The 27,500-nt window shown below is 42.8% G+C and overlaps 2 protein-coding genes across 11 annotated transcripts in view; one reads left to right on the top strand and one right to left on the bottom strand.

The window, feature by feature from the left end:
• piezo1 (piezo type mechanosensitive ion channel component 1 (Er blood group)) overlaps positions 1 to 27,500 on the bottom strand; it is a 260,505-nt gene that overhangs the window by 113,004 nt on the left and 120,001 nt on the right. For all 6 annotated transcript variants that reach the window (XM_086044430.1, XM_086044431.1, XM_086044432.1 and 3 more), the window contains 8 exons: positions 18,331 to 18,531; positions 17,943 to 18,147; positions 15,631 to 15,735; positions 15,033 to 15,189; positions 11,520 to 11,763; positions 11,101 to 11,197; positions 2,365 to 2,530; positions 264 to 353 (listed from right to left, as the gene is read on the bottom strand). In XM_086044430.1, coding sequence (XP_085900556.1) covers positions 264 to 353; positions 2,365 to 2,530; positions 11,101 to 11,197; positions 11,520 to 11,763; positions 15,033 to 15,189; positions 15,631 to 15,735; positions 17,943 to 18,147; positions 18,331 to 18,531 — 1,265 coding nt within the window. The remainder of the gene's footprint in view (positions 1 to 263; positions 354 to 2,364; positions 2,531 to 11,100; positions 11,198 to 11,519; positions 11,764 to 15,032; positions 15,190 to 15,630; positions 15,736 to 17,942; positions 18,148 to 18,330; positions 18,532 to 27,500) is intronic.
• The window catches only part of LOC147139379 (uncharacterized), a 79,233-nt gene that overhangs the window by 14,914 nt on the left and 36,819 nt on the right, over positions 1 to 27,500 (top strand). For 4 of the 5 annotated variants that reach the window (XM_086044438.1, XM_086044436.1, XM_086044439.1 and 1 more), the window contains one exon: positions 12,834 to 13,277. The exons of the other annotated variant lie outside the window; for it this stretch is intronic. The gene's annotated coding sequence lies outside the window, so the exon portion shown is untranslated. Of the gene's footprint in view, positions 1 to 12,833; positions 13,278 to 27,500 lie in introns of those variants that run through there. 5 annotated transcript variants of the gene reach the window in all.

The following is a 27,500-nucleotide window of genomic DNA, read 5'->3' as shown; positions in this document are numbered from 1 at the left end:
AACTCCCTTTATAATGGCAATGCGCAGTATTTTAGGTTGTTAAGGGATGCTACACATTTACCAATTGGGGTTAATATAAATCTGTAAAATGTTTCCACTTAAGGACAACTGTTATTGTTTTTTTTTCCAGTCATTTGAATCCCATAAAGATTATTGTGGTACAGAAAATACAACAAACACTCAAGGGAGATTAAGATCTCAATAATTTATAGTTTATAAATAATTAAGTATGTTGTCAAACACACTGATTTTTGAACACTTACGATCTCTTGAGCTGTGATAAGGATTTTATCTCAGCCTGCTGGTGTGATTTAATGTTTTTCATTGTCGTGGCATTGAAGAGGTCAAACCCCCTGCAAAGATGTAAATGACATTCAAAGAACAAAACAAGAGGAACAAGTCATTGCCATTACGCATACAAGAATGGAAAATTGAAAACAATTCACAACTTCACATACAGACGTCAAATTATCAAAATGTTCACATGGACCTGCAAAAATGACACAGTAATAAGCATGCCAGTAGTTGAGTGACACTCCTTTTCAGAAAACAAATGAGGTCTTGTCTGATTCCCTTTTTGGCATGTGTTTAAGAAGCATGCAAATTAAGAAGCATGCAAAAAAAAAAGGCTAAAAATCCTTTCATATGGTTTTCTGGTTCCAAATGCCATTATCATTATAAATATATAAATAAATAACTAAATAAATTCATCCATCCATCCATCCATTGTCTTTCGCTTATCCTAGGTCAGTTTGCGGGGGTAGCATCTTAAGCAGGGAAGCCCAGACTTCCCAACCCCAACCCCATCATCCAGCTCCTCCTGGGGGATCCTAAAGTGTTCCCAAGCCATCTGGGAGACAATCTCTCCAGCGTGTCCTAGGTTTTCCTCTGAGCCTCCTGTCAGTGGGACATGCCCGAAATACCTCACCAGGGAGGCGTCCGGGTAGCATGGTGACAAGATGCCCGAGCCACCTCATCTTGCTCCTCTCAATGTGGAGGCTGTGAGCTTCTCACCCTATCTCTCAGGGAGAACTCGGACACACTGCGGAAGAAACCCATTTCGGCCGCTTGTATCTGGGATCTTGTTCTTTCGGTCATAACTCACAGCTCATGAACATAGACCTCCGACGCCTAAGTTTTTGCCTCAACTACCGCCGAAGCTGCATTTCGCTTGGCCAGCCGGTGTCTGTCAGCTGCCTCCGGAGTCCCACAGGCCAACAAAACCCGATAGGACTCCTTCTTCAGCTTAACATCATCCCTTACCGCCGGTATCCACCAGTGGGTGCGGGGATTGCCGACACAACAAGGCACCAACCAATTTACGGCCACAGCTCTGATCGGCTGCCTCAACAATGGAGGCACGGAACATGGTCCACTCGGACTCAATGTCCCCCGCCTCTCCGGGGACATGGGAAAAGTTCTCCCGGAGGTGGGAGTTGAAAATCTTTCTAACAGGGTGTTCTTCCAGACATTCCTAGCAAACCCTCACAAACCATTTGGGTCTGCCGGGTCAGACCTGCATCTTCCCCCACCATCGGAGCCAACACAGCACCAGGTGGTGATCAGTTAACAGTTCCGCCTCTCTATTCACCTTAGTGTCCAAAACATGCACTGCAAATCCGATGATACGACTACAAAGTCGATCATCGAACTGCGGCCTAGGGTGTCCTTGTGCCAAGTGCACACATGGACACCTTTATGTTTGAACATGGTGTTTGTTATGGACATGAGTACAATAGTCCAGTAACAGAACACCACTCGGGTTTAGATTGGGGGCGGGGAGGCGTTCCACCCAATCACGCCCTTCCAGGTCTCACTGTCATTGCCCAGCATTTGAGTCCCCCAGCAGAAGGATGGAGTCCCCATGGGGAGGCATTCTCCAGCACACCCTCCAAGGACTCCAAAAAGGGTGAGTACTCTGAATTGCTGTTTGGTACATAGGTACAAACAAGAGTCAGAACCCGTCCCCCCACCCTAAGGCGGAGGGAGGCTAACCTCTCGTCCACCGGGGTGAAGCCCAATGTACAGGCACCAAGCCGGGGGGCAATAAGTATGCCCACACCTGCTCGGTGCCTCTCACCTTGGGCATCTCCAGAGTGGAAGAGTCTAACCCCCTCTCGAGAAGACAGTTACCAGAGCCCAAGCTGTGTGGAGGTGAACCCAACTATATCTAGTCTTGAATTTATCTACCTCGCATACCAGCTCGGTATCCTTCCCTAACAAAGAGGTGACATTCCATGTGATAGATTAGATTAGATTAGATTAGATTAGATTAGATTAGATAGATTAGATAGATTAGATAGATAGATAGATTTTCTGTTCAGCACTACTGTGTAAAATAGGCCTTTGTTGATTGTGTCTTACCTTGAAGCTTGTTTGCGAAATGCCTGCAATTCTGCTACTACGTGGATGAAATAGAAACTGAGGAAAACCCGTCTCTGCAGCAACAGGAAGAGAAAACAAATACTGTCCCAGATGATCCCAGCTTCCTCTATCGGGAGGCTGCAGTTCTTATCACTAACTTCATTTGCTGTCAAGACAAAGAACCACAACAAGCACACACGTACACAATTAAAAAATATATAGTGTTCACAGAGGCAGAAGGCTATAACACAATTTTGAATTTCAACACAATTATTTCATTGCAATAAATTCATATCACGGAGGGGCGTTGCTGAGCTTTCAATGGAGTAGGACGTGTGTTAAGTTAAGTTCCTATCTGTTCCGATTGAAATTGTATTTTAATTGCGCTTTTTGCAAGGATTTTTTTTCCTCCCGTTGCACTTTATTTTACTTCAAGCTTGAAATATAACTTTGGACCACGTTATGATGGCTGGCAAAAGTGCAAAAATACGCAGGACTGTTAAGATTCAATTGAGGCCCGATCTGATCGCCGCTGCCACGTCTCTGAGTATTTCGCTGGCTCCCGCTGCAACCTCGGCATTAGCTGACCAGGATGTCGCCACACTCAAGCTGGAGTTGTTGGCTTCGCTGAGGAAGGACATTGCGGATATTTTCAAAAAGGAACTTCACGAGGTGCTGGGCGATGCTTTATATACTATCAGGCTCGATTTGCAAGCCGTGAAGACACAGTTGGCTAATGAAAGAGCTGCTACCAAGGCTACTGTTGCTACGATAAGAGGTACTTTTGGCGAGATGGAACATGCGCTCTCTGGGTGTACAGATGATATTGTGCAGATGAATACTAAAATAGAGTGCCGAGCTGCTACTGTTGCCAAGTTGGACAATAAGTGTGAAGATTTGGAGTCCAGATCATGCCGTAATAATATTTGGACAGCGGGAGTCCCGGAAGGCCCCCGATTCGTGTTTGACCATTGCTGTGACTGCTATGCTAAAGGAGGCATTCAATATGGAAAAGGAGCCTCTGTGCTCCAATTACAGAGGGATCACATTCCTCAGCCTCCCCGGTAAGGTCTTTTCAGGGGTGCTGGAGAGGAGGGTCCGTCGGAAGGTCGAATCTCAGATTCAGGAGGAGCAATGTGGTTTTCGTCCCGGCCGTGGAACAGTGTACCAGCTCTACACCCTCAGCAGGGTCCTCGAGGGTGCATGGGAGTTCGCCAACCAGTCTACATGTGTTTTGTGGACTTGGAGAAGGTGTTCGACAGTGTCCCTCTGGGAGTTCTGTTGGAGGTGCTTTGGGAGTATGGGGTACTGAGCCCCCTGATAAAGGGCTGTACCACCGGCAGGAGACCCCGAGGACGACCCAGAACACACTGGAGAGACTATGTCTCCCGGCTTGCCTGGGAACGCCTTGGGATCCCTCCGGAAGAGCTAGAAGATGTTGTTGGGGAGAGGGAAGTCTGGGCTTCCCTGCTGAAGCTGCTGCCTCCGCGACCCGACTTCGGATAAGCGGGAGATAATGGATGGATGGATGGATGGATGGAGTTATATGAGCTGAAGGCTGCTAACGTGGGGCTAAATTGTCAACGCTGCTAATGATACTGAATAAAGTTGAGGCGGCACGGTGGTCGACTGGTTAGCACGTCCGCCTCACAGTTCAGAGGTCGTGGGTTCGATCCCGGCTCCGGCTTCCCTGTTTGGAGTTTGCATGTTCTCCCCGTGCTTGCGTGGGTTTTCTCCGGGTACTCTGGTTTCCTCCCACATTCCAAAGACATGCATGGTAGGTTAATTGGAAACTCTAAATTGCCCTAAAGGCATGAATTTTCTGAATGTTTTGAACTTTGAATGAAGTGAATTGGGTAAAAAAATGTGGAAGGAGTCGCACACCAAAAAAAGTGTTAAAAAGTGCAATAATAATAATAATAAACTATGGGAATAACATATGAGAATGCAATTCCTGGAGAAATTGCGTGTGAAGGCGAAGGAAGCTGTATGGAAACCTCAGAATACGTTGGAATGAAGTTTAATGAAGTTGAACGACCTTGAAAAAAATCCGAAGGGAAACAAGAAAAGTGGAAGTAAGGAAACAATGAAAGAAGGAAGTCAGGGAAAAAAATAAGGAAAACAAAGAATGATGGAATCAAAGGAAAGGAGGAATCAAGGTAGCAAGGAAAACAAGCAAGTAAGAAACAAAGAATACAAAATAAGAGGAAGGAAAATGTGAGGCGAAGAAATGAGGAAGAAACGACACTAGGAAGCAAGGAAGGAAGGAAACAAGGAATCTCGGGAAAGAAGGAACCTGGGGATGAGAAATCGGGGTGCGCACTTTTTTTTAACAAAATGGCCGCTTCATTAGGGACACCTGGGGATGAAAAATTGGGATGTCCCAATACTTTTGAACAACATGGCCGCTTCGTTAGGGACACCTGGGGATGAAAAACAGGTGTGTCCCAATACTTTTGAACAACATGGCCGCTTCATTAGGCACACCTGAGTATGAAATTCTGGGTGCCCCAATACTTTTGAAAAACATGGCGGCTTCATTAGGGGCACCTGGGGATGAAAATTCTGGGTGTCCCAATACTTTTGAACAACATGGCCGCTTTATTAGGGGCACCTGTGGATGAAAATTCTGGGTGTCCCAATACTTTTGAACAACATGGCCGCTTCAATAGGGACACCTGGGGATGAAAAATCGGGGTGTCCCAATACTAAGCTAATGTCCCTGCCCAAGATGGCCGCCGCACTGGGGAGACCACGGGGTGAGTATCCCCAGTCTAGCTAATGTCCCTGTCCAAGATGGGGGCCGCACTGGGGAGACCAAGGAGCAATAACACCGGTCCACTGGAAATGAATGGTGAAATTGTGTGGCTTTTTTTAAAGGTGAATGAGTTGAATGTGTGGGAAGTAGGAATTTTGGGGGTGTTGAAAAGCTGAATGTGAGCTGAATGAGTTGAATGACTTGAATTTGTGGAAATTGGAATGGTGTAAATGTCCATCCATCAATTATCTGTACCGCTTCTCCTCACAAGGGTCGCGGGGCGTGCTGGAGCCTATCCCAGCTGTCTTTGGGCAGTAGGCGGGGGACACCCTGAACTGGTTGCCAGCCAATCGCAGGGCACACAGAGACAAACATCCGCACTCACAATCACACCTAGGGGCAATTTAGAGTGGTGTAAATGTGAAAACTTAAATGTGTCAATGGAAATGAATGGTGAATAATTGTTTTTTTGTGGGTTTTTTAAGGGTGAATTACTTGAATGTGTGGGAAGTCGGAATGTTTGGGGGTGTTGAAAAGCTGAATGTGAGTTGAATAAGTTCAATGACTTGAATTTGTGGAAATTGGGAAAGTGTAAATGTGAAAAGTTGAATGTTCCAATGGAAATGAATGGTTAATGCTGGAATTTTTGTGGGTTTTTTAAGGGTGAATGACTTGAATTTGTGGAAATCGGAATGGTGTAAATATGAAAAGTTGAATGTGGCAATGGAAATGAATGGTGAGTAGTTGAATTGTTGTGGGTTTTTTAGGGGTGAATGACTTGAATGCGTGGGAAATAGGAATTTTGGGGGGGTGTATTTATTCATAATAAAGTTGAAGGTGTACAATAACATATGTGTGAAGGCGAAGGCAATAATAATAACTAGAGAATGCAATTTCTGGAGAAATTGCGTGTGAAGGCGAAGGAAGCTGAATGAAAACTGCGGAATGCGTTGGAATGAAGTTGAATGAAGTTGACTGTAGTTGAATGAACTTGACTGTAGTTGAATGAACTTGACTGTAGTTGAATGAAGTTGTATGCTACTGAATTAAGTTGAATGATACTGAATGAAGTTGAATGATTTTGAATTAAGTGGAATGAAGTTGAATGCAATTGAATGAAAAGGAATGAATTGAAATGAAGTAGAAATAAGTGGGGCGGCACGGTGTTCTACTGGTTAGGACGTCTGCCTCACAGTTCAGAGGTCGTGGGTTCGATCCCGGCTCCAGCCTCCCTCTGTGGAGTTTGCATGTTCTCCCCGTGCCTGCGTGGGTTTTCTCAGGGTACTCCGGTTTCCTCCCACATTCCAAAGACATGCATGGTAAGTTGATTAGATTCTCTAAATTGCCCCTAGATGTGATTGTGAGTGCGGATGTTTGTCCCTGTGTGCCCTGCTATTGGCTGGCAACCAATTCGGGGTGTCCCCCGCCTACTGCCCGAAGACAGCTGGGATAGGCTCCAGTTTGCCCCGCGACCCTTGTGAGGATAAGCGGTATCGATAATGGATGGATAGAGATAAGTGGGATGAAGTTGACTTGAATGAAGTTGAATGATACTGAATTAACTAGAATGAAATTGACTGAATAGTAATTAATTGAAATGAAGTAGAATTAAGTGTAATGAAGTTGAATGATACTGAATGAAGTTGAATGACCTCTATGAAAAACTGTGGAATGCGTTGAAATGATACTGAATGTCCTCAAATTATAGAGAATAGGCTGGAATGAGGAGGACATAAAAAATAAGAAGGGAAGAAAAGACTTCTGGTTCATTTCCGGGTCATTTGGGTCACTTCCAGATCATTTCCGGGTCATTTGGGCCACTTCAGGTCCATTTCCGGGTCATTTGGGGTCACTATTGAATATGGGTCACTTCCTGTTGATTTTGGGTCCTCCCCAAGATGGCCGCCGCACTGGGGGGACCTCGGGGTGAGTATCCCAAGTCTAGCTAATGTCCCTGACCAAGATGGCCGCCGCACTGGGGAGAGCTTGGGGTGAGTATCCCCAGTCTTGCTAATGTCCCTGACCAAGATGGCCGCCGCATTGGGGAGACCTTGGGGTGAGTATTCCCAGTCTATCTAATGTCCCTGACCAAGATGGCCGCCGCACTGGGGAGACCGAGGGGCAATAACACCGGTCCACTGGAAATGAATGGTGAAATTGTGTGGCTTTTTTTCGGGTGAATGAGTTGAATGTGTGGGAAGTAGGAATTTCTGGGGTGTTGAAAGGCTGAATGTGAGTTGAATGATAAGATAAGATACGATAAAATAAGAAGGCCTTTATTGATCCCACAGTGGGGAAATTTTCAGTGTTGAATGACTTAAATTTGTGGATATTGGGAAGGTGCAAATGTGAAAAGTTAAATGTTCCAATTGAAATGAATGGTGAATTTGTGTGGGCTTTTTAAGTGTGAATGAGTGAATGTGTGGAAAGTAGGAATTTTGGGGGTGTTGAAAAGCTGAATGTTAGCTGAATGTGTTGAATAACTTGAATTTGTGGAAATTGGATTGGTGTAAATGCTCAAAGTTAAATCTGCCAATGGAAATGATTGGTGAATAGTTGATTTTTTGTGGGGTTTTTAAGTGTGAATGAGTGAATGTGTGGAAAGTAGGAATTTTGGGGCTGTTGAAAAGCTGAATGTTAGCTGAATGTGTTGAATAATGCATAATGAATAATAATGGTGTAAATGTGAAAAGTTCAATGTGCCAATGGAAATGAATGATGAATAGTTTTTGTGGGTTTTTTAAGTGCGAATGAGTTGAATGTGTGTGAAATAGGAATTTGGGGTGTATTGAAAAGGTTGACCAATATGAGTTGAATGAGATGAATGTTGTGAATTTCAAATTGGAATGATGTAAATGTGAATTGTTGAACATGGTAATGGGAATGAATGGTGGAATTTTGTGGTATTTTTACGGGTGAATAAGTAGAATTTTTGGGAAGTAGGAATTGTGTGTGTGTTGAAAAGCTTTACCAATGTGAGTTGAATGAGTTGAATCTTGGGAATTTTAAATTGGAATGGTGGAAATGGGAAATGTTGAAAGTGCCATTGGAAATGAATGTTTTTTTTTAGGGTGAAAAGTGGAAAATATTGAGGAAATGGTAAATTTGGGGAACGAAAAAAAATACTACCCCAGAGGGCATGCATTTTCTGAATGTTTTGAAACTTAAATGAAATGAAATGACTTCACAAAATACTAAACTATAGGAATAACATATGTGTGAAGGCCTTCGTCTTCACGCAATAACTAGAGAATGCAATTTCTGGAGAAATTGCGTGTGAAGGCCAAGGAAGCTGAATGAAAACTCCGGAATGCGTTGGAATAAAGTTGAATGATTCTGAATTAAGTTGGATGATACTGAATAAAGTTGAATGATTCTGAATTAAGTTGAATGTAGTTGAATGAAGTTGAATGATACTGAATTAAGTTGAATGATACTGGATTAAGTGGAATGAAACTGAATGAAAAGTAATTGAATTGAAATAGAATTAAGTGGAATAAAGTTGAATGATACTGAATGAAGGTGAATGATACTGAATAAAGTTGAATGATACTGAATGAAGTTGAATAAAGTGGAATGAAGTTGAATCAATTTGAATGATACTGAATGAAGTTGAATGACATCTATGAACAACTGTGGAATTCGTTGAAATGATACTGAATGAAGTTGAATGACCTTAAATTATAGAGAATAGCCTGGAATGAGGAGGAGATAAAAAGTAAGAAGGGAAGAAAAGACTTCCGATTCATTTCTGATTCATTCGGGTCACTTCCGGTCCATTTCCGGGTCATTTGGGTCACTCCCGGTCCATTTCCGGGTCATTTGGACCACTTCCTGTTGAATATGGGTCACTTCCTGTTGATTTTGGGTCCTCCCCCAAGATGGCCGCCGCACTGCAGAGACCTCGGGGCGAGTATCCCCAGTCTAGCTAATATCTCTGCCCAAGATGGCCGCCGCACTGGAGAGACCTCGGGGTGATTTAGCCCACTTCCGGCCCATTTCTGGGTCATTTGGGTAACATCCGGTCCATTTCCGGGTCATTTGGGTCACTTCTAGTTCATTTCCGGGTCATTTAGACCACTTCCAGTCCATTTCCGTGGACCATTTTCGTGGTGAGTATCGCCAGTCTAGCTAATGTCCCTGTCCAAGATGGCCGCCGCACTGGGGAGACCTCGGGGTGAGTATCCCCAGTCTAGCTAATGTCCCTGTCCAAGAGGCCGCCAAGGGAGACCAAGAGACCAAGGGGCAATAACACTAGTCCACTGGAAATGAATGATACATTTTTGTGTTTTTTTAAAGGTGAATGCGTTGAATGTTTTTGAAAGTACGAATTTTGGGGGTGTTGAGAAGCTGAATGTGAGTTGAATGAGTGTAATGACTTGAATTTGTAAAAATTGGGAATGTGTAATTGTGAAAAGTTGAACGTTCCAATGGAAATGAATGGTGAATAGTTACATTTTTGTGGTTTTTTTAAGTGTGAATGAGTTGAATGTGTGGAAAGTAGGAATTTGGGGGGTGTTGAAAAGCTGAATGTGAGCTGAATGAGTTGAATTTGTGGAAATTGGAATGATGTAAATGCGAAAAGTTAAATATGCCAATGGAAATGAATGGTGAATAGTTGAATTTTTGTGGGTTTTTTTAAGGGTGAATGAGTTGAATGTGTGTGAAATAGGGATTTTTGGGGTGTTGAAAAGCTGAATGTAAGTTGAATATGTGGAAATTGGGAGGGTGTAAATGTTAAAAGTTTAATGTTCCAATGAAAATGAATGGTTAATAGTGGATTTTTTGGTGGGTTTTTTTTAAGGGTGAATGAGTTAAAAGTGTGGGAAGTAGGAATTTTGGGGGGTTGTATTTATAAATAATCAAGTTGAAGGTGTACAATAACATATGTTGCCTTCGCCTTCACACAATTACTGAAGCAATCGGCATATACTGAGCAACATCTATGCGTCCGTATGCTTTAGTCGAGGAGCTGAGCTTCAAACGTTTATTAAACATACCGGAGCCCCGTTACAATGTTCCATCCCGGGCGCATATTAGCAAGACTGTGCTCCCTGTCATATAAAATCGCACAAGAGCTGTGGTGCAGCATGAGCTCTGCTGCTCTTATCCATCCATCCATTATCTATACCGCTTATCCTCACAAGGGTCGCGGAGAGTGCTGGAGCCTATCCCAGCTGTCTTTGGGCAGTAGGCGGGGGACACCCTGAATTGGTCGCCAGCCAATCGCAGGGCACACAGAGACAAACATCCGCACTCACTAACTACTATTATTATTATTATTTATGAACAACCCTAATGCGCAAGACTTTATTGTATTTTGTGCTTTTATAACAGGGAATGTTTTTTGCTTTACAGCAAACTGAATTGTAGCTTGCTCTCTGTTAAAACAAAATAAAAAAAAAAATAAAAAAAAATAGTCTAATGCATTTGAGACTTATTGCTGTACCGAACCCGTACCGAACTGTGACCCCATACCGAGGTACGTACCGAACTGTGACTTTTGAGAACCGTTACACCCCTAGTTAATTGCAATGAAGTTTGGACGTTGTGTTAAACATATACTCTACAAAAATAGAAAGGCAGCACTTTTGTTTTTGCTCCCATTTTTTTATGAGATGAACTCAAAGGTCTCAAACTTTTTCCGCATACACTGTCACCATTTATCTAAAATATTTTCCACAAACCAGTCTAAATCTGTGATTGTGAGCACTTCTTCTTTGCCGATATAATTCATCCCACCTCACAGGTGTGCCATATCAAGATGCTGATTAGACACCATGATTAGTGCACAGGTGTGCCTTAGACTACCCACAATAAAAGGCCACTCTGAAAGGTGCAGTTTTGTTGAGAGAAACGCTAACGGAAGCCCATTTCCCTACTGTACTGCACTGACAGGTTTTCTGAGTACCCAACCGCCCCAGCCGCCTAACGCCCCCCCACCCCCCATAAATAAAACTGCATCTTACAATACTTACGATCATAGTATCCCTTGACTGTGCAAACTAAACTGAAGAGCTGGATCATCCAACAAAAGCCCTTCTGCATTTCAATAACAAAAACACATGCCAGAATCTGGAACAAACAGACAATTCACATTTCCATGAATCCAAATCAGATACCCAGTTCAGAGTATTTTTTGAAAATGCATTTCCCCAGGAGAATAAAACCGCAATTTAATGTACGGAAAAAGAACAGAAATCATTTTCTAACTAGACACTGCTGTAAACTGTGTAGCTGTGTGGCACAAGCAGTTTGGTTTGCGACCTGTGATTGAAGGTATGTGAATGAGCATCATGTCACTGAATGCTGTTGCATGCTACATCATAATTTGTGTGCTCCGACAAAAAAACATAAAAGCAGAAATGTAGTAGCACGTGACTAATTTCATACTTACTGATAAAATATTTTTGGATATGATGACTGCCACATTATAGATGATGAGACAGTCCCACATGGCAAGGCGTGTCCTGGAGGGTTTGACCAACAGTTGGGTTCCAAACAGCAAAAAAAAAAAACATGCGAGAAGGTATCCCAATCCAAACACAGAGACCCGCGTAGCCCCTGTGATGAAGACCACTGACAGTACAAACCAGAATAAGTGGCGAAAAACCAAAACCTTAGCCATGTCCAGGTAATTCCTGAAAGAGGAGAGGAACACAGATTGCTCATATACAAATGCCTTGTCTCGGTCAGTGAAATGAGGCTACAGACTTCAGAAGTGATCAAGATAAATAGTGAAAACATTAAATGTAAGGCACTTTTTTTGTTCTAGCTTCTAATTTCTAAATCAAAGTGGAAAGACATCCCTGTTATGGAAAATACATTGTTCATCTTGAGAAGGGCTAAATTAAAAGCTAAAAGTAAATATACGGAGGAGGTTCTGAAACTTCAGAAATAGGCGTATTAAAGCAGTGGTCACCAATCTTTATTGGATCATTTGAGACAAGTACCGTCTTTTCCAGACTATAAGACGCCACTTTTTTCCTTGGTTTTGAGCCATGAGAATTATATAAAGGGGGGACTATTCTGTGGATTTTTCTTCCACCGCTAGGGCACTCTAACCGGAATTACAATACAATACAATGCAATTGCCATTAACAGGATGTGGCTGCAGGTGGAGGAGTTCAACATGCGAGGGCGCTATACACTAGGTTATGCATTAGGTGGTATGCAGAAGTAGAGCAATAAAAGGTGGACATTAACTGACAAATTGGAGTGGCAGCAGCCAGTGAATTGAAGATAAGTACTGTTTATTTTCTCTTGGTTCTGTTCCGTTTTAATCAGCAAAGTTGCTGGCGTGTTAAAAAGCACTGTAAGGAAAGAATCTGTTCAGGTCCATACATGTACATTTAAAGTTCAAAATCGTTCTGTAAATGGCGTAAATATCTAATTTTCAACATACTGTAGATAGGTGCGGCTTATATATGTTTTTTGTCTTTTTTTTTTTAATCGTAAATCGTGCGACTTATATAAAAGTGCGGCTTCATACCTGGAAATCCGGTATGAATTAATTTTTTTATTTTTTTTTTTTCCAAATAAAAAATGCACATGGTTCAAGCGAGTCCCAGTCAGTCCTTTAGACAAACAGGTGATCATTTCAAGCTGCTAAAAAATACACCATTCTCACATTATAATAAATGTTTTAGGTGCATGATGAAATGGAGACAAAAAGATTAACTTGTTGTGCTATTGTTTTGCTCTTTTACAGATGTTGCTTTTCCTATAAATCCAGAAAAAGGAACCAAAGCGGAGCGGAAAAACACAAGGCGTCTCACTGTGAATCCTCAAATCCTCACCCTCATCCAATAACTCTCTAATCACGAGTGGTGTGACTCCTGAATAAAAATTGAAAATTAGCTATGTCTAAGCACTCTGTGAAAAAATTCTAACTTGATTTTCTCTTAATTACAATGTCATTATGTTGAAATCAAATCAACATAATCTCAAGAGTTTTCTGAATTGTTAAAAAAAAGTTTGTTTCTGGAGGTTACACTCAAATTACATTTGTTAAATGATTACTCTATTTCAATGCTTTCTGTTTGCTCCTTTATTGAATTAAATATAGGATGTATGTGTGTGTAAGCATTATTGAGACATTTAAGTTAGATAGTGGGTAATGTCTGTAAATTACAATAAAATTAAAATAAAACACAAATTAATTTATAAACGATTTTCTCCTTTTTTCTTTTCCTCGTTTCTAATTCACATCAAACTATCGGAACACCTCATGGCCCGAGGGGCGAATGACGAGGACACTGCATAGACATATCAATCACATATCTATCTATCTACCTGTCTATCTGCACACATAGACACATACGGTATAGAGGTCCCTGGGATGCCAGGAAGATGCTAGGCTAGCTAATGGCAGAGCAGCTATGAGTATGTTGCGTTCAGGAAACTCCGGAGCTGCGAGTCGCAGCCCACACTGCTAGTAGCAGCCCATACTTTTACCTTTCGTATCCTGAAATTTTTTTGGTAACTAGAGGCAATACTTTCCTGTTGAGGCGTTTCGTAACTTGAAAATTTTGTATGAAGAGACGTTCGTAAGTGAGGTACCACTGTATTCAGTAACTTCTGCATACTTTTGATCCACAATGAACAATAAATATATGTAATAGGCACAGAAAAATGTTGTTAAATACTAGACAAACTTTAAATCATCAATATTTTTTGTGTACTTAACAGATTTTTAATGTGATTCATTCGTGATTTTAAATACCGTAAATTACTTTACGGTGCAGCTGTTTTTTTACACAATTTTTCCAGTTACCCAGCTGCCGGAAAGTTCCCGTAAAAATCAACATTGCGATATTAAAATTGCCACGGTATATCCTCGTTGTCACGTCACGATATTAATAGCAGTAAATCTGTTTAAAAGCCCAAGTTGTTTTCCATTTGAGCAGTTCCAGCACCCTCTGGTGGTTAATTTATCAGTACAGTTTAATTTGATGCTACCTATGTTCAAGACCCACACTAATCACCAATTGGAGCGCATGACTGGCCAAGCCTATTTCTTTCTGAATGCTGTTATCATGTACAAAAACAGAATATTGTGATGTTTTATTTTTTAACATGAGCTTCTTTTTTATTACAATAGAGCTTTTATACAGTATCTTGAGCTTTTTATACATTGCCAACCTCCCCACAATACCGTGATAATTATCGTATATATATATATATATACGTATATACATATATACATATATATACGTATATATATATACATATATATACGTATATATATATACATATATATATATATACATATATATACGTATATACATATATATATATATATATATATATATATATATACATATATACATATATATATATATATATATATATATATATATATATTATAATATATATATATATATATATATATATTATAATATATACCGTGTAGTCATCTATTTCACACTAGAAACGCCATCCCTAAAAGGAAGGGGGAAGTGGCATCACCTATCCCCTGCCTATAACAATGTCCTGCCACAAGGCGGGTGAATGGCCAATTGGTGCAGGACGGTCATCTCATTAACCATGCCATGCAACACCTAATGCACCCACCGAGGCAAAAATAGGGAGACGGCCACACCTGAAAAAAGTACGAACCTAAACAACCTGATTCTCCTTGCCCTCCTGGGGGTTAGGATCAGGAATGCCATTAATATTTGTCAACAGTGGGCATGTGAAGCACTTTTAGACGTTTCTGTGATTAAGGGCTACATAAATAAATTTCATTTAAAAACTGTATGTATTTGATATTGAAAAATGTCTTTTGATAAAAAAATGAGAAGTGCACTGTAACTTTCCCAACATCCAGTATAATGGCACATAATCAATATTCAGAACACAAAATGAGTAACGGGTAAGAAGAAGATTTATAGACTTCTGAGTTTACCTGCAGTTGATGAAGTTAGGTGCAGGATTAAATAGTCGACCTTCCATCGGATCAGGGTTGTCTGTATTGTCTCCAGCCAGAACCACCCACTCCTCGCACTGCTCACACTTAAATACTTTCCACTGCTGGGATGCACAAATCAGAAGCACAAAATCCACTGTGGAAGAGACATAACCCATGAGAATGAAACATTATAAAGTTGAGTATAAAATGACATTGTATGTGCCAAAATACACTGCACATTGAGAAGTAAAGGCCTGATCTACAACTAGACCTACACTGATTCTGTCCTGTTTATTGAAAAAAAGAAGTAATGTTTCATGTCTGTTAAAAAAATTCTCTCAGTGTGGTATAATCATAGTTATGATCATTTTGTTATTAAAACATTGTGTAAATTAGGGGTGAGAATTACAGCATAACTTGTGATGTTGCAATATATGCTGTAACTATATGGTAGTGTAAAAACAAATCTGAATGAAATTAATCACAACAGAGGACATGAGTGGTTCTGAATGAACATAAGTGAACTGATGGAGAAATCATGGGGAAAAAAGACACTTGCACACACAAACACAAAACCAAATGAACATCAACCAACCTATCAGGTTTTTGGAGTTAGGCACAGTGTAGAAGTCCGGCAGATAAAGCCATTTTATAAGAGCAGAGTTCATTAAAAGTGGAGTGTTCCACCGCCATGGGTAATCTATAGTAAAAAAAAATAAAATAAAAAAAAAAAGAATATACAGAACATTTGCACAGAACATTTGCAGATGCTTACTGTATGTCCATATAGGCATAAATTAATAGTAGTAGTAGTAGTAGTAGACAATGATGATCATGATGATGATTATTAAAAATAAAAGAGAAAACGGTAGCTGGATGACATAGTGGTTAACACTTCGGACACTGGCACTGGTGTTCAAATCCGGCTCAGGGCAAACAGTAACTTATATTCAGTTGGATCCTTAGGCAAGATGCTATATGGCAATTCCCAGCCGCTGCTGTTCCCAAGCCCAGATAAGAATGTGTAGCTTGTGACAGGAAGGGTGTGTAAAAACGGTGCCAAAGAAAACATGTGGGTGACTCACTGTGGCAACTTACTACTACTACTTTGAAATTGCTAGGAATAAAATTTGTATTATTTTAACCACAGCAATTCTGATAACCTGGTAACCCATTTCTTGGTAGCTTTAACTCACCAGCATGGTTACCTTTAATGTCACTTCTTCTACTTGTTATGAGAGAAAATACATTCAAAACAGCCTCCTGGTATGAACCCTTTTAAGTCACCCGATCATGCAAATCATCAGAGCTGGGCAGTTTACTAATAATTTAGAGTCTCTTTATCGCCTTCCGCCTACAGCCAGGGTACTGTTTCGCCGTCCATCTATCCGCCATTTTTTTTGGCCGGACCAAATAGTAATCACCTATTCGTAATCTGGCTATAATTTAAAATGGGCTTCTATTACCGTTTCCATCTAGTAACTTCGACCAACCTAACCCCCCCAGCCCGCTGGGCAATACAGTATGTATGTATTCCCACCTACGGACCTCTGTCAAACGGAAATTCCCTCACCCGGAAAAACAACGTATGCATTAAATGTTCTACTCCTATATTACATTAACGATCGATTCCTGACAACGGAAGTTACGGTATCCGGAACCCGGAACCAATAGCGAAACCCGCAGTAACGCAAACTCCAGCAGTCCCCGCTCTATACTAGGGAAAATTTGTGACCGCTCTGCCATCATTAGATCAAACGGAAATCCCCTGACTCAGAAAAAAACGTATGCATTACATTTTCTACTAGAATATTACATTAACGATCGATTCCTGACAACGAAGTTCCGGCATTGTAGCCGGAACCCATAGCGAAGCCCACAGTCACGCAAACTCAAGCAGTTCCCACTCGATACTATGGAAAAACTTTGACCGCTCCGCCATCATCGGATCCAAAACGGCAACACGTAAGTTACTTCTTTGGCATGCGTTTTGCTGGAATTGCAAAAGATTTAAAATGTATTCATTTACATTTTCGTCTGTAGCTCATGGCATCCAAACGAAGAAGAACGGTAATGACCGTTGAAGAGAGAGTGCAATGCATTAAGCTGGACACAAAGTAAGAAACATCCAGGAGACACTTGGAGTCGGAAAAACTCAAATCTACGAGACTTTTAAAAACAAGGAATCGATTCTGGCTCAGTACGATTCCAGTGGCTCAACGGACGAAGTACAGTGGCGTAAATAAATGAACGTGTCCTTTTGTATCCACAATAATCACCAGACATCAGTGATGATCAACGGGACAGCTACTTGCAATTAGCAGCAAAACTGTATGATACGCAGACAAACATTTTCATACAGCAAAGAATGAAGCCAACACAACAACTCAAAATAGACGAATTTTTTGAGAAAAGTCAACATTAAAATACAGTACAGTTTACTCTAGTTAAGGACAGTACTGTACTGCATTGGTGTTACAGTATTTTTTTCAACAGTATTTGACCTTTATGACCTTTATGGACCTTTGAGGATCTCAGCTGCAGCCAAGGGAAAACGTAAGCCTCACCGTGGCCGGTCTAAATGTGTCTCCTTTTAGGACCTTTATGGACTTTTGAAGATCTCAACCGCAGCCAACGGGAAATGGAAGCCTCGCCACAGCCACTGAAGCCTCACCGCGAAAATAGACAATAGACGATTACATAGACGGGAAAAATGGGCTACCAACAATGCTTAGTCCAACTATTTTTTAAAGTTTTCCCGTCTATTGTTTTTCATCTACAAAATGGGTGTCCGTCATAGGTGGATAGATGGACTGGTCTATCACATAGGCGGAATGCCCAGCTCTGCAAATCATGTAGCAGATGTACCTAATATTTTTCTTGAATACCAACTTCTTAAAGTCTTACCTTTACACAGAGCAGGTGGTATACCCACACATAGTATGTATTGATAAATCATGAAGATGGCCAGAAAGAGACAATATTTGGGCCATATCCTTGCAATAGCTGCCCGGCGTCGCCTCACCAAGATGGCCACCAACCAACAACCATGGATTATCACCAAGAAGTTCATCCGTTGACCGATCACATTCACAGTCATCAGGAAACAGATCTTAAAATAAAAACGTTTTTTTTTAACTGGGAAATACAGAAATAAAACTGTTGTGAAATGCTTCTCAAGAACAAGACTGTCATAAGTTAGCTTGCAAAGTAAAACAAATCCTCCAAAAAACAAAAATAAACATTTGAGTCAAAGTCATTGTGAACAAGTGAATAAGCAACACATTACTGTCACCTCTAATCCAAACTTGTAGAAAGTGTAGTTGAGCAGGTACTTGAAGCAGGGTAGGAGGCCTAGGTCTAAAGTATTCCTAGTGATGTCTGGGAACAAAGCAGGTATGTTCGAGGGGGATTGTTGCAGCTGACGGTAGTGGTAGGCCTGGTGACGATACACTGTGGCCTCAAACACCACCAACAGCAACACTACTAAATGGTTCTGCAGAAACAAAGAAATTAGTCAATATTGAATGAAACTATTTGATGCCAAACAACATAATATAGGTTAGCTGGTATCAAATATGGGTCATTTTCATATAATTTCATCAATAATGGCAATGGCACTTGCAAACATCAATATTTTAATTTAGTGCGTTTTTTAAACTCCTTTGGTTTTATTTGGCCCCTTCACGCCACCTCCGCTTTCTCTTCTGCCAGCTTGTACTCTTGGAGGCTGGTAAAAAGCTCCTGAGCTGTCAGAAGTAAATATAATGGAGTAAATGAATCGTAAGTGCTGGCGATGAAAAGCAAATTTGCTGTGGATATTAGTTTTACTATTTTGGCATCATAGGCAAAGAATTTCGGTCAAACTATCCGAGACTGTTGCGATCCGACTAAACTCTGCTCACACTGTCTCTGCTTTGTCCCCTGTCGGTTTGTCGGCTAAGTGAGACCGCTGGTTCTTCCTGATTACTTGTGACTACGAACCCAAACTCACTGAAACAAAACAATTTCTTTAAATTGAAAGGGGAAAAATCCGAAACAATGATAACTTTTGATATTCAAAAACAACTTTATTCAAAAATAAAATGAAATTTAGTGAACCTAAAGGCTAAGCTTGATGGATTGGTATTGAAACTTTAAAGTATTATAGTTTGAACAATTGAAAATACCCCTCCATGAGCCGTCACCTCATCGTGGTGGAGGGGTATGAGCTTCCCAATGATCCTAGGAGCTAAGTTGTCTGGAACTTTATGCCCCTGGCAGGGTCACCCATGGCAAACAGGTCCTAGGTGAGGGACCAGACCAAGCACGGTTCAAAAGACCCCTATGATGAATATGAAGATTGGCCCTAGATTTCCCTTGCTCGGACGCGGGTTACCGGGGCCTCCCTCTGGAGCCAGGCCTCAAAGGCGAGCGTCTGGTGGCTGAGCCTGCACCCATGGGTCCCGGCCGGGCTCAGCCCGAAAGGACAACGTGGGTCCCCCTTCCCATGGGCTCACCACCTGTGGGAGGGGCCAAAGGGGTCGGGTGCAAAGTCAGCTGGGCGGCGGCCAAAGGTGGTGACCTATGTGGTCCGATACCCAGCTACAGAAGCTGACTCTAGGGACGTGGAATGTCACCTCTCTGGCAGGGAAAGAGCCTGATCTGGTATACGAGGTAGAGAGGTTCTGACTACATATAGTCGGACTCACCTCCACACACAGCTTGGGCTCTCGTACCAGTCCTCTCGAGAGGGGTTGGACACTTTTCCACTCTGGAGTTGCCCACGGTGAGAGAAGCAGAGCAGGTGTGGGCATACTTATTGCAGGCTTTGTGCCTGCACATTGGGGTTCACTCCGGTCAATAAGAGGGGAGCCTCCCTCCGCCTCTCTGGGTGGGGGTATGATGTTGTTTGTGCTTATGCACCAAACAGCAGTTCAGAGTACCCACCTTTTTGGAGTCATTGGAGGGAGTGCTGGAGAGTGCTGCTTCTGGGGACTTCTTCATTTTGCTGGGTGACTTCAATGCTCACGTAGGCAATGACGGTGAAACCTGGAGGGGCGTGATGGGGAGTCCTTAACAAACACCATGTTCAAACATAAGAGTGTCCATATGTGCACTTGGCACCAGGACACCCTAGGCCGCAGTTCGAGGGTCGACTTTGTGGTTGTGTCATCTGATTTGTGGCCGCATGTTTTGGACACTTGGGTGAAGAGAGGGGCGGAGCTGTCAACTGATCACCACCTGGTGGTGTGTTGGCTCCAATGGTTGGGGGAAGATGCCGGTCCGACCTGGCAGACCCCAACGTATTGTGAGGGTTTGCTGGGAATGTCCGGCAGAATCTCCTGTCAGAAAGACTTTCAACTCCCACCTCTGGCAGAAATTTGCCCACGTCCCGGGAAAGGCGGGGGACACTGAGTCAGTGGACCATGTTCCCCGCCTCCATTGTTGAAGCAGCCGTTCAGAGCTGTGGCCGTAAGATGGTCGGTGCCTGTTGTGGCGGTGACCCCCGAACCTGTTGGAGGACACCAGTGGTGAAGGATGCCGTCAAACTGAAGAAGGAGTCCTATCAGGCCTTTTTGGACTGTGGGACTGAGGTAGCTGATGAGCACCGGCTGGCCAAGCGGAATGGAGCCTTGGTGGTCACCGAGGCAAAAACTTGGTCATGAAAGGAGTTCGGCAGGGCCATGAAGAAGAACTTCATCTTCGAAGAAGTAGCTTCGAAGAAATTCCGGTCCACCATCCGGCGCCTCAGGAGAGGGAAGCAGTACAGCATCAACATTGTAAATAGTGTGAATGGGGTACTGCTGACCGCAACATGGGACGGTGTGAATCGGTGGACAGAATAGTTCAAAGACCACCTCAATTCCACTGACATGCCTTACCATGAGGAAGTAGAGTCTGGGGTGTCTGAGGCAGACTTTCTTATCTCTGGGGTTGACGTCACCGAGGTGGTTAAAATCTCCTCGGCGGCAAGGCCCCAGGGGTGGATGAGATCCACCCAGAGTTCCTAAAGGCTGTGGATGTTGCGGGTGGGTCCTGGTTGACACATCTCTACAAAATCACATGGACATTGGGGACAATGCCTTTGGATTGGCAGACCAGGGTGGTGGTTCCCCTTTTTAAGAAGGGGGACCGGAGGGGATCACACTCCTCAGCCTTCCTGGATAAGGTCTATTTGCCCAACCAGTCTACTTGTGCTTTGTGGAATTGGAAAAGGCGTTCGAACATGTACGCGAGGGGATCTTGTGGAGGGTACTCTCTGCCTAGTATGGGCAGTTCGAGCCCTGTACGACCGGTGTCAGAGCTTAGTCGCATTGCTGGCAGTAAGTCAGATTCGTTTACAGTGAGCTTGGGACTCCACCAAGGTTACCCTTTGTCAACGTTTCTGTTCATAACTTTTATGGACAGAAATTCTAGGGGCAGTGGAGGTGTTGAGGGTGTCAGGTTTGGTGGTCAGTATTGCATCACTGCCTTTTGCAGATGATGTGGTACTGTTGGCTTCTTCAAGCCGTGATCTCCAACTCTCACTGGAGCGGTTCTTTTTTTAAAAATTGTTTGACAGCAAAGCATGTATCAAAATATACATCGGCACACCTGCTGCCAAAGGGATAAAAACACAATAAAGCCATTGCATTATTTCCATTGTGGTCCCTTGAGTATGTAAGTGTGCTTGACCATATGCCTGCATGTCAATGTATGTGTCTGCATGATGATGGAGGGAATGTGTGGATGTGCCTTCACACAGAAAGATAGCTAAAAGACAAAATCCAAAGAACAATAACAATAACAACATTAACAATATTAAAAATCATTAAAATATACAGTTTAAATAAGAAAAATAAAACAAAATGATAACTTCAAATTCTAGCCAAAACAAGTATATCTGATTAATTGGCTGTCCGTAACTCATCAGACCTATAAAATATCTCCTCTAAATGAGAGTAAAAATCCCTTGCTCGGGGGGTCTATAACAGACACCTACTAACATGGGTTTGGTCTTAGGAAATAAAACATCAACCCAAATCGCTTCTAAAGAGTCATCATTTAAATCAGATCTCAATCTAAACACGAGATCTGATCTAATGAATATACAAACACCCCCACCCTTTCCATATCCTACCTTTCTAATCACTGTAAAATTTTCAACTTCAACCTCAGAGTCTGATATTGCTGGTTCCAACCAAGTCTCTGAGAAACAAATGATACCTATTTTACTGGACTGAACAAGCAATCATAGTTGGGAAATTTTATTTCTGAGAGTTCTTATATTAAGATGAATTTTGTGTAAGCGTTTGGTAAAGAAGGCACCCAAAGTCGATTGATTGTGAGGTCGCCCAGGCCCTGCCGCAAATCCGATGGAGGTCGGCCGAACCCCTGGGCTCTCCGCCGCGCCGGATCGGGACCGGAACTCCTGACAGCTGCCCAGCCCATCGGGAACCCGCCGCCATCGAGGCTACATCCTTGCGTTTGGGCTTGAGCAGAGCTCACTGCACCCGCCAGGCCGTCCACCTCACACCCCAGTAAGGGAGCTTCACCGGTACTCGCCGCCAGCACAGCCGAGGACTATGTCAGCCGATCCTCCGGGGAAGACCCCGTGTCAGTCAACCCGGTGTCAGTCCTTAGAGTTGACGCAATTAGATGCCTTGCCGTGTTATCTCCCTTGACTCCACCGATGGTGCCACCAGGAGTTGGAACTGGTGCACATCCCCCGAAAGCAACAACTAAAGCGATGATAAGTGTGTCCCTTTGTCAATGTCCACTAATTTCATTTTTGCGTTGATTTCGGTAATGTCCAGCAGTGGTGAGGAACACCTTCATTAGAGTGTAATTCCCGAACCCAAAATGTCTGTTAGATATACCGCGTGCTGAGTAATAAAACTGAGCTTTCTTTCGATGTACATCCTTTGCGCGTAAGTTTAAAATGATCTGTGTCTAAAAAAAATTCAGATTAAATCCAAATAGTAAAAGCGTTAGAAGGCACCCAAAGTCTGCGTCTCATTAAGTTACTTTTCAACCCCCGTTGTTACAATCATTGTGGAGTTCGTCGGCGCCTCTGATTTCGGAAGAAGCACCACCTCTTCTCCGTATCCAAACAGCCAGCAAGATCACGATTTTCCGCGGCGGCTCGATTGATTGTGAGGTCGCCCAGGCCCTGCCGCAAATCCGATGGAGGTCGGCCGAACCCCTGGGCTCTCCGCCGCGCTGGATCGAGACCGGAACTCCTGACAGCTGCCCAGCCCGTCGGGAACCCGCCGCCATCGAGGCTACATCCTTGCGTTTGGGCATGAGGCGAGCTCACTGCACCCGCCAGGCCGTCCACCTCACATAAGAGAGCTTCACCGGTACTCGCCGCCAGCACAGCCGAGGACTATGTCAGCCGATCCTCCGGGGAAGACCCGTGTCGGTTAACCGACTCCTTAGAGTTGACGCAATTAGATGCCTTGCCGTGTTATCTCCCTTGACTCCACCGATGATGCCACCAGGAGTTGGAACTGGTGCACATCCCCCGAAAGCAACAGCTAAAGCGATGATAAGTGTGTCCCTTTCTCAATGTCCACTAATTTCATTTTTGCGTTGATTTCAGTAATGTCCAGCAGTGGTGAGGAACACCTTCATTAGAGTGTAATTCCCGAACCCAAAATGTCTGTTAGATATACCGCGTGCTGAGTAATAAAACTGAGCTTCCTTTCGATGTACCTCCTTTGCGCGTAAGTTTAAAATGATCTGTGTCTAAAAAAATTCAGATTAAATCCAAATAGTAAAAGCGTTAGAGAGCTCCTGAAATACCTGACCTGCTCGCTGCTGCCATCCTATCCTCGGTTCGCAGTCGAGTGTGAAGCGGTTGGAATGAAAATCAGCACCTCCAAATCTGAAACCATGGTCCTCAGTCAGAAAAGGGTGGAGTTCCATCTCAAGGTCGGATGAGATCCTGCCCCAAGTGGAGGAGTTCAAGTATTTTGGGGTCTTGTTCACGAGTGAGGGGAGCATGGACCAGGAGACAGGCAGATTGGTGCAGCGTCAACAGTTATGTGGACACTGTATCGGTCCATCGTGGTAAAGAGAGAGCTGAGCCAGAAGGCGAAGCTGTCAATTTACCTGTCGACCTATGTTCCCTACTCTCACCTATGGTCACGAGTTGTGGGTCGTGACCGAAAGAATAAGATCCAGAGGAAAAGCGGCCAAAATTAGTTTCTACCGCAGGATGTCCGGGCTCTCCCTTAGAGGTAAGATGAGAATCTCAGTCATCCGGGAGGGCCTCAGAGTCGACCACGGTGGTCGACTGGTTAGCACGACCGCCTCACAGTGCAGAGGTCATAGGTTCCAATCCGGCCCCGGCCTTCCTGTGTGGAGTTTGCATGTTCTCCCTGTGCCTGTGTGGGTTTTCTCCGGGTACTACAGTTTTCTCCCACATTCCAAAAACATGCATGGTAGGTTAATTGGACACTTTAAATTGTCCCTAGCTATGATTGTGAGTGTGTATGGTTGTTTGTCTTTGTGTGCCCTGCGATTGGCTGGAGACCAGTTCAGGGTGTACCCCGCCTACTGCCCCAAGTCAGCTGGGAAAGGCTCCAGCATGCTCACATTCATTGTTGGGGTTGCGGTTTAGATAATGGATGGATAATATAAATTTGTGACCTTTCCATTTATTTCTGAAGACATTGTAGATATCATGCAAAAAACGAAGGGGTGCCAATATCGGTGAGCGGGACTGTAACAATAAATAAAATAAACAGCTTCATAAAAATAATTCAAAATCAATATAGTTGCACAATGTGTATTGTAGCCCTTCAATCTCTGCAGATAAAAGTGAATAAATTATTATAACTGTGGGAGATTAGATTGTAGATACTAGATAGTTTCCGAAAGATGTGTTCATGATGATGTTAAAATAAGTAATTGCTTTGCTACTGGTTCACAAACACCCCCATGTAATTTATTTAGCTAATTCTTCAATGGATTTTCAGTTGGTTTTTTTTTTGCATATCGCTAATTTTTCCCATTGCCATTGAAGGTATCACTCATTGACGTTTTTCTGGTGTGGGTTTTGAACGCCTCTCTAGCCGACTCGAGCAGTGGAGGCATGATGTGGAAAAGAGAAGGTGCTTGTATTCTTGTGAGTTGGGAAACTAATGACTTTCTTAAAAGACAACACTGTGGCTCTCTGTGTCTTGGAGTTGCAACATATCTTGGCGAGCCAGCCAGGAGAAGGGTTTTTATAGACTAGTGTGAGTTACTAACGTTAGCGGCTCTACGGACCGCCGAAGAAAACACCTCTCCAACAACGAACCTGGATACTTCTGACAAAAGGATCAGCTTGTGATTAACAAAGATGGAGCCGGAAGCATTAAGGGACCAAGTTACCTCCACGCTGTGCAGAATAAATTGGGATCAACTAATGGAGGTGTGTAATTTTCTGAAGTGCTTTGTTGACCACGATAGCGAGTACAGAAAGGCGTCGTCGACTCGTCTTGAATGAACTGCACAAACAAATGGGTCACTTAGGCTCATAGAGAACACTAAATTTGGCGAGAGACCATTTACATTGGCCAAAAATGCAAAGAGACATTGAGCACTTTGTCATGCATGTATGTGAATGTCTAAAGAAAAGAAAGCCAAACAGGTCAACACATGCACTGATGCAGAGCATTGAAACCACTCACCCCAATTTGTGTCAGTTGGCTTTCTTCATCTGGAACAGTGTAAAGGTGGCTGCGAGTATATTTTAGTGGTCATGGACCATTATACACGCTTAGCACAGGCATATGCAACTACTAACAAATCAGCAAAGACTGGCGGAAGGACTGTTCAATGACTTTTGCCTTAGATTCGGTTTCCCACAAAAACTTCACCACAATTTAGGGAGGGAGTTTGAAAACAGGCTGTTACACCACCTGAAGGAATTGTCTGGTATAATGGGGTCCCAGACGACTCCGTATCACCCTCAGGGAAATTGACAGACAGAAAGATTCAACAGAATTCTCCTCTCTTTGTTGAGAACACTAACTGAAGAACAACAATTTGACTGGAAAAACTACCTTCCCAAAGTAGTACACGCCTACAATTGTACTACTAATGAGGCCACGGGCTACTCTCCATTATTTTTACTTTTTGGTAAGTTATCAAGGCTTCCTGTTGATCTTCTGTTTGACATCGAGAAGAAATTGTAAAGAAAATGGTCCATCACTTCAAGTAGGTAGCCGTATTCTTGTAAGAAATGTTGAAAAAGGAGGTCCAGGCAAAATCCGCTCATATTGGGAGGATCATATCTATGTTATAACACGTCAAAATGGTGAGGGACTGTCCTCACAGTGTTTGAGTTGGAGCCAGAAAATGGCAGACAGGACAATGATTTTACATAGGAATTTGTTATTGCCCTGTGACTTTCTTCCACTAACACCAGATGAAAACAAGGCTGTAACTGAGACAAAAACAACAAAGAGACACTATGATGAAAACAGGAAAACTAATGTGCAACTGATGCAGCAGGTGGGAAGTGAGGACGATTCAGATGAGGATTTATCTGATGTTGTTGTCAAATGGACTGGCCCATAGCCCATAGATATATCTCAGGACAGAACAAGCCTCTTTAACAAGCAGATGATGAAGAACTGGATTTAGTCCCGTTTCCGATGGTTAGAAAGGTTGATTACACAGCAGATGCAGGGGATGTAGTCAATGGGTCAGATTCTGGGTCAGATTCGGGAGATGCAATAGAAACAGAGCAACGGAGCTCATATCCAAAGAGGGAGAGAAGAAAGACACAATTTTTGACTTACAATACATTAGGTCAACCGACTCTCACAGAGAGGACAGTAGTTACTAAGTGTTTAGACGATGGGGGTTACTGGCAGCCTTCGTGAAAAATGTTTGAAATGTTTATTCATGCTTTGTGCCTCACTTTCAAATCAGACCATAGGTGCCTTTTTGTTTATTGAAGTAGGTTGACAAATATGGCCAACTGTGTTTGTGTGAACTGGGTAAATATTGCTTTAATGTTAGAATGGACACGTGTAACACCTGTGGATGCGATGACAAATTCTTTGTTGTTGTTTATTACAAATGTCGGCCTGACAGTGCACTGTAGTCTGGGTATTTGAAAGAAAAGAAAATCAAAATGTAGGATTGTTACCAGTTTAACTGTCCACACCAGACTGTTCTGTCTGCAAATGTTTAACTTGGAGGTACAATTGGTCATATTTTTTATGTCGAGACAACAGTTTCTAAGTGAGGGAGAGTGTGGGAGACTAGATTGGTTCAGAAAGATGTGTTCATGATGATGTTAAAATAAGTGATTGCTTTGCTATTGGTTTCTAAGTGAGGGAGAGTGTGGGAGACTAGATTGGTTCAGAAAGATGTGTTCATGATGATGTTAAAATTCTTTGATGGATTTTCAGTTTTTTTTGCATATCGCTGATTTTCCCATTGCCACTGAAGTGTGGAAGAGAGAAGGGTGCTTGTATTCTTGTGAGTTGGGAAAATAAA

This window comes from Filicampus tigris, chromosome 11, assembly GCF_054856515.1.
Source record: "Filicampus tigris isolate MCC_2025a chromosome 11, RoL_Ftig_1.0, whole genome shotgun sequence".
NCBI classification, from domain to species: Eukaryota; Metazoa; Chordata; class Actinopteri; order Syngnathiformes; family Syngnathidae; genus Filicampus; species Filicampus tigris.
This window is presented reverse-complemented; position numbering and strand designations above follow the sequence as displayed.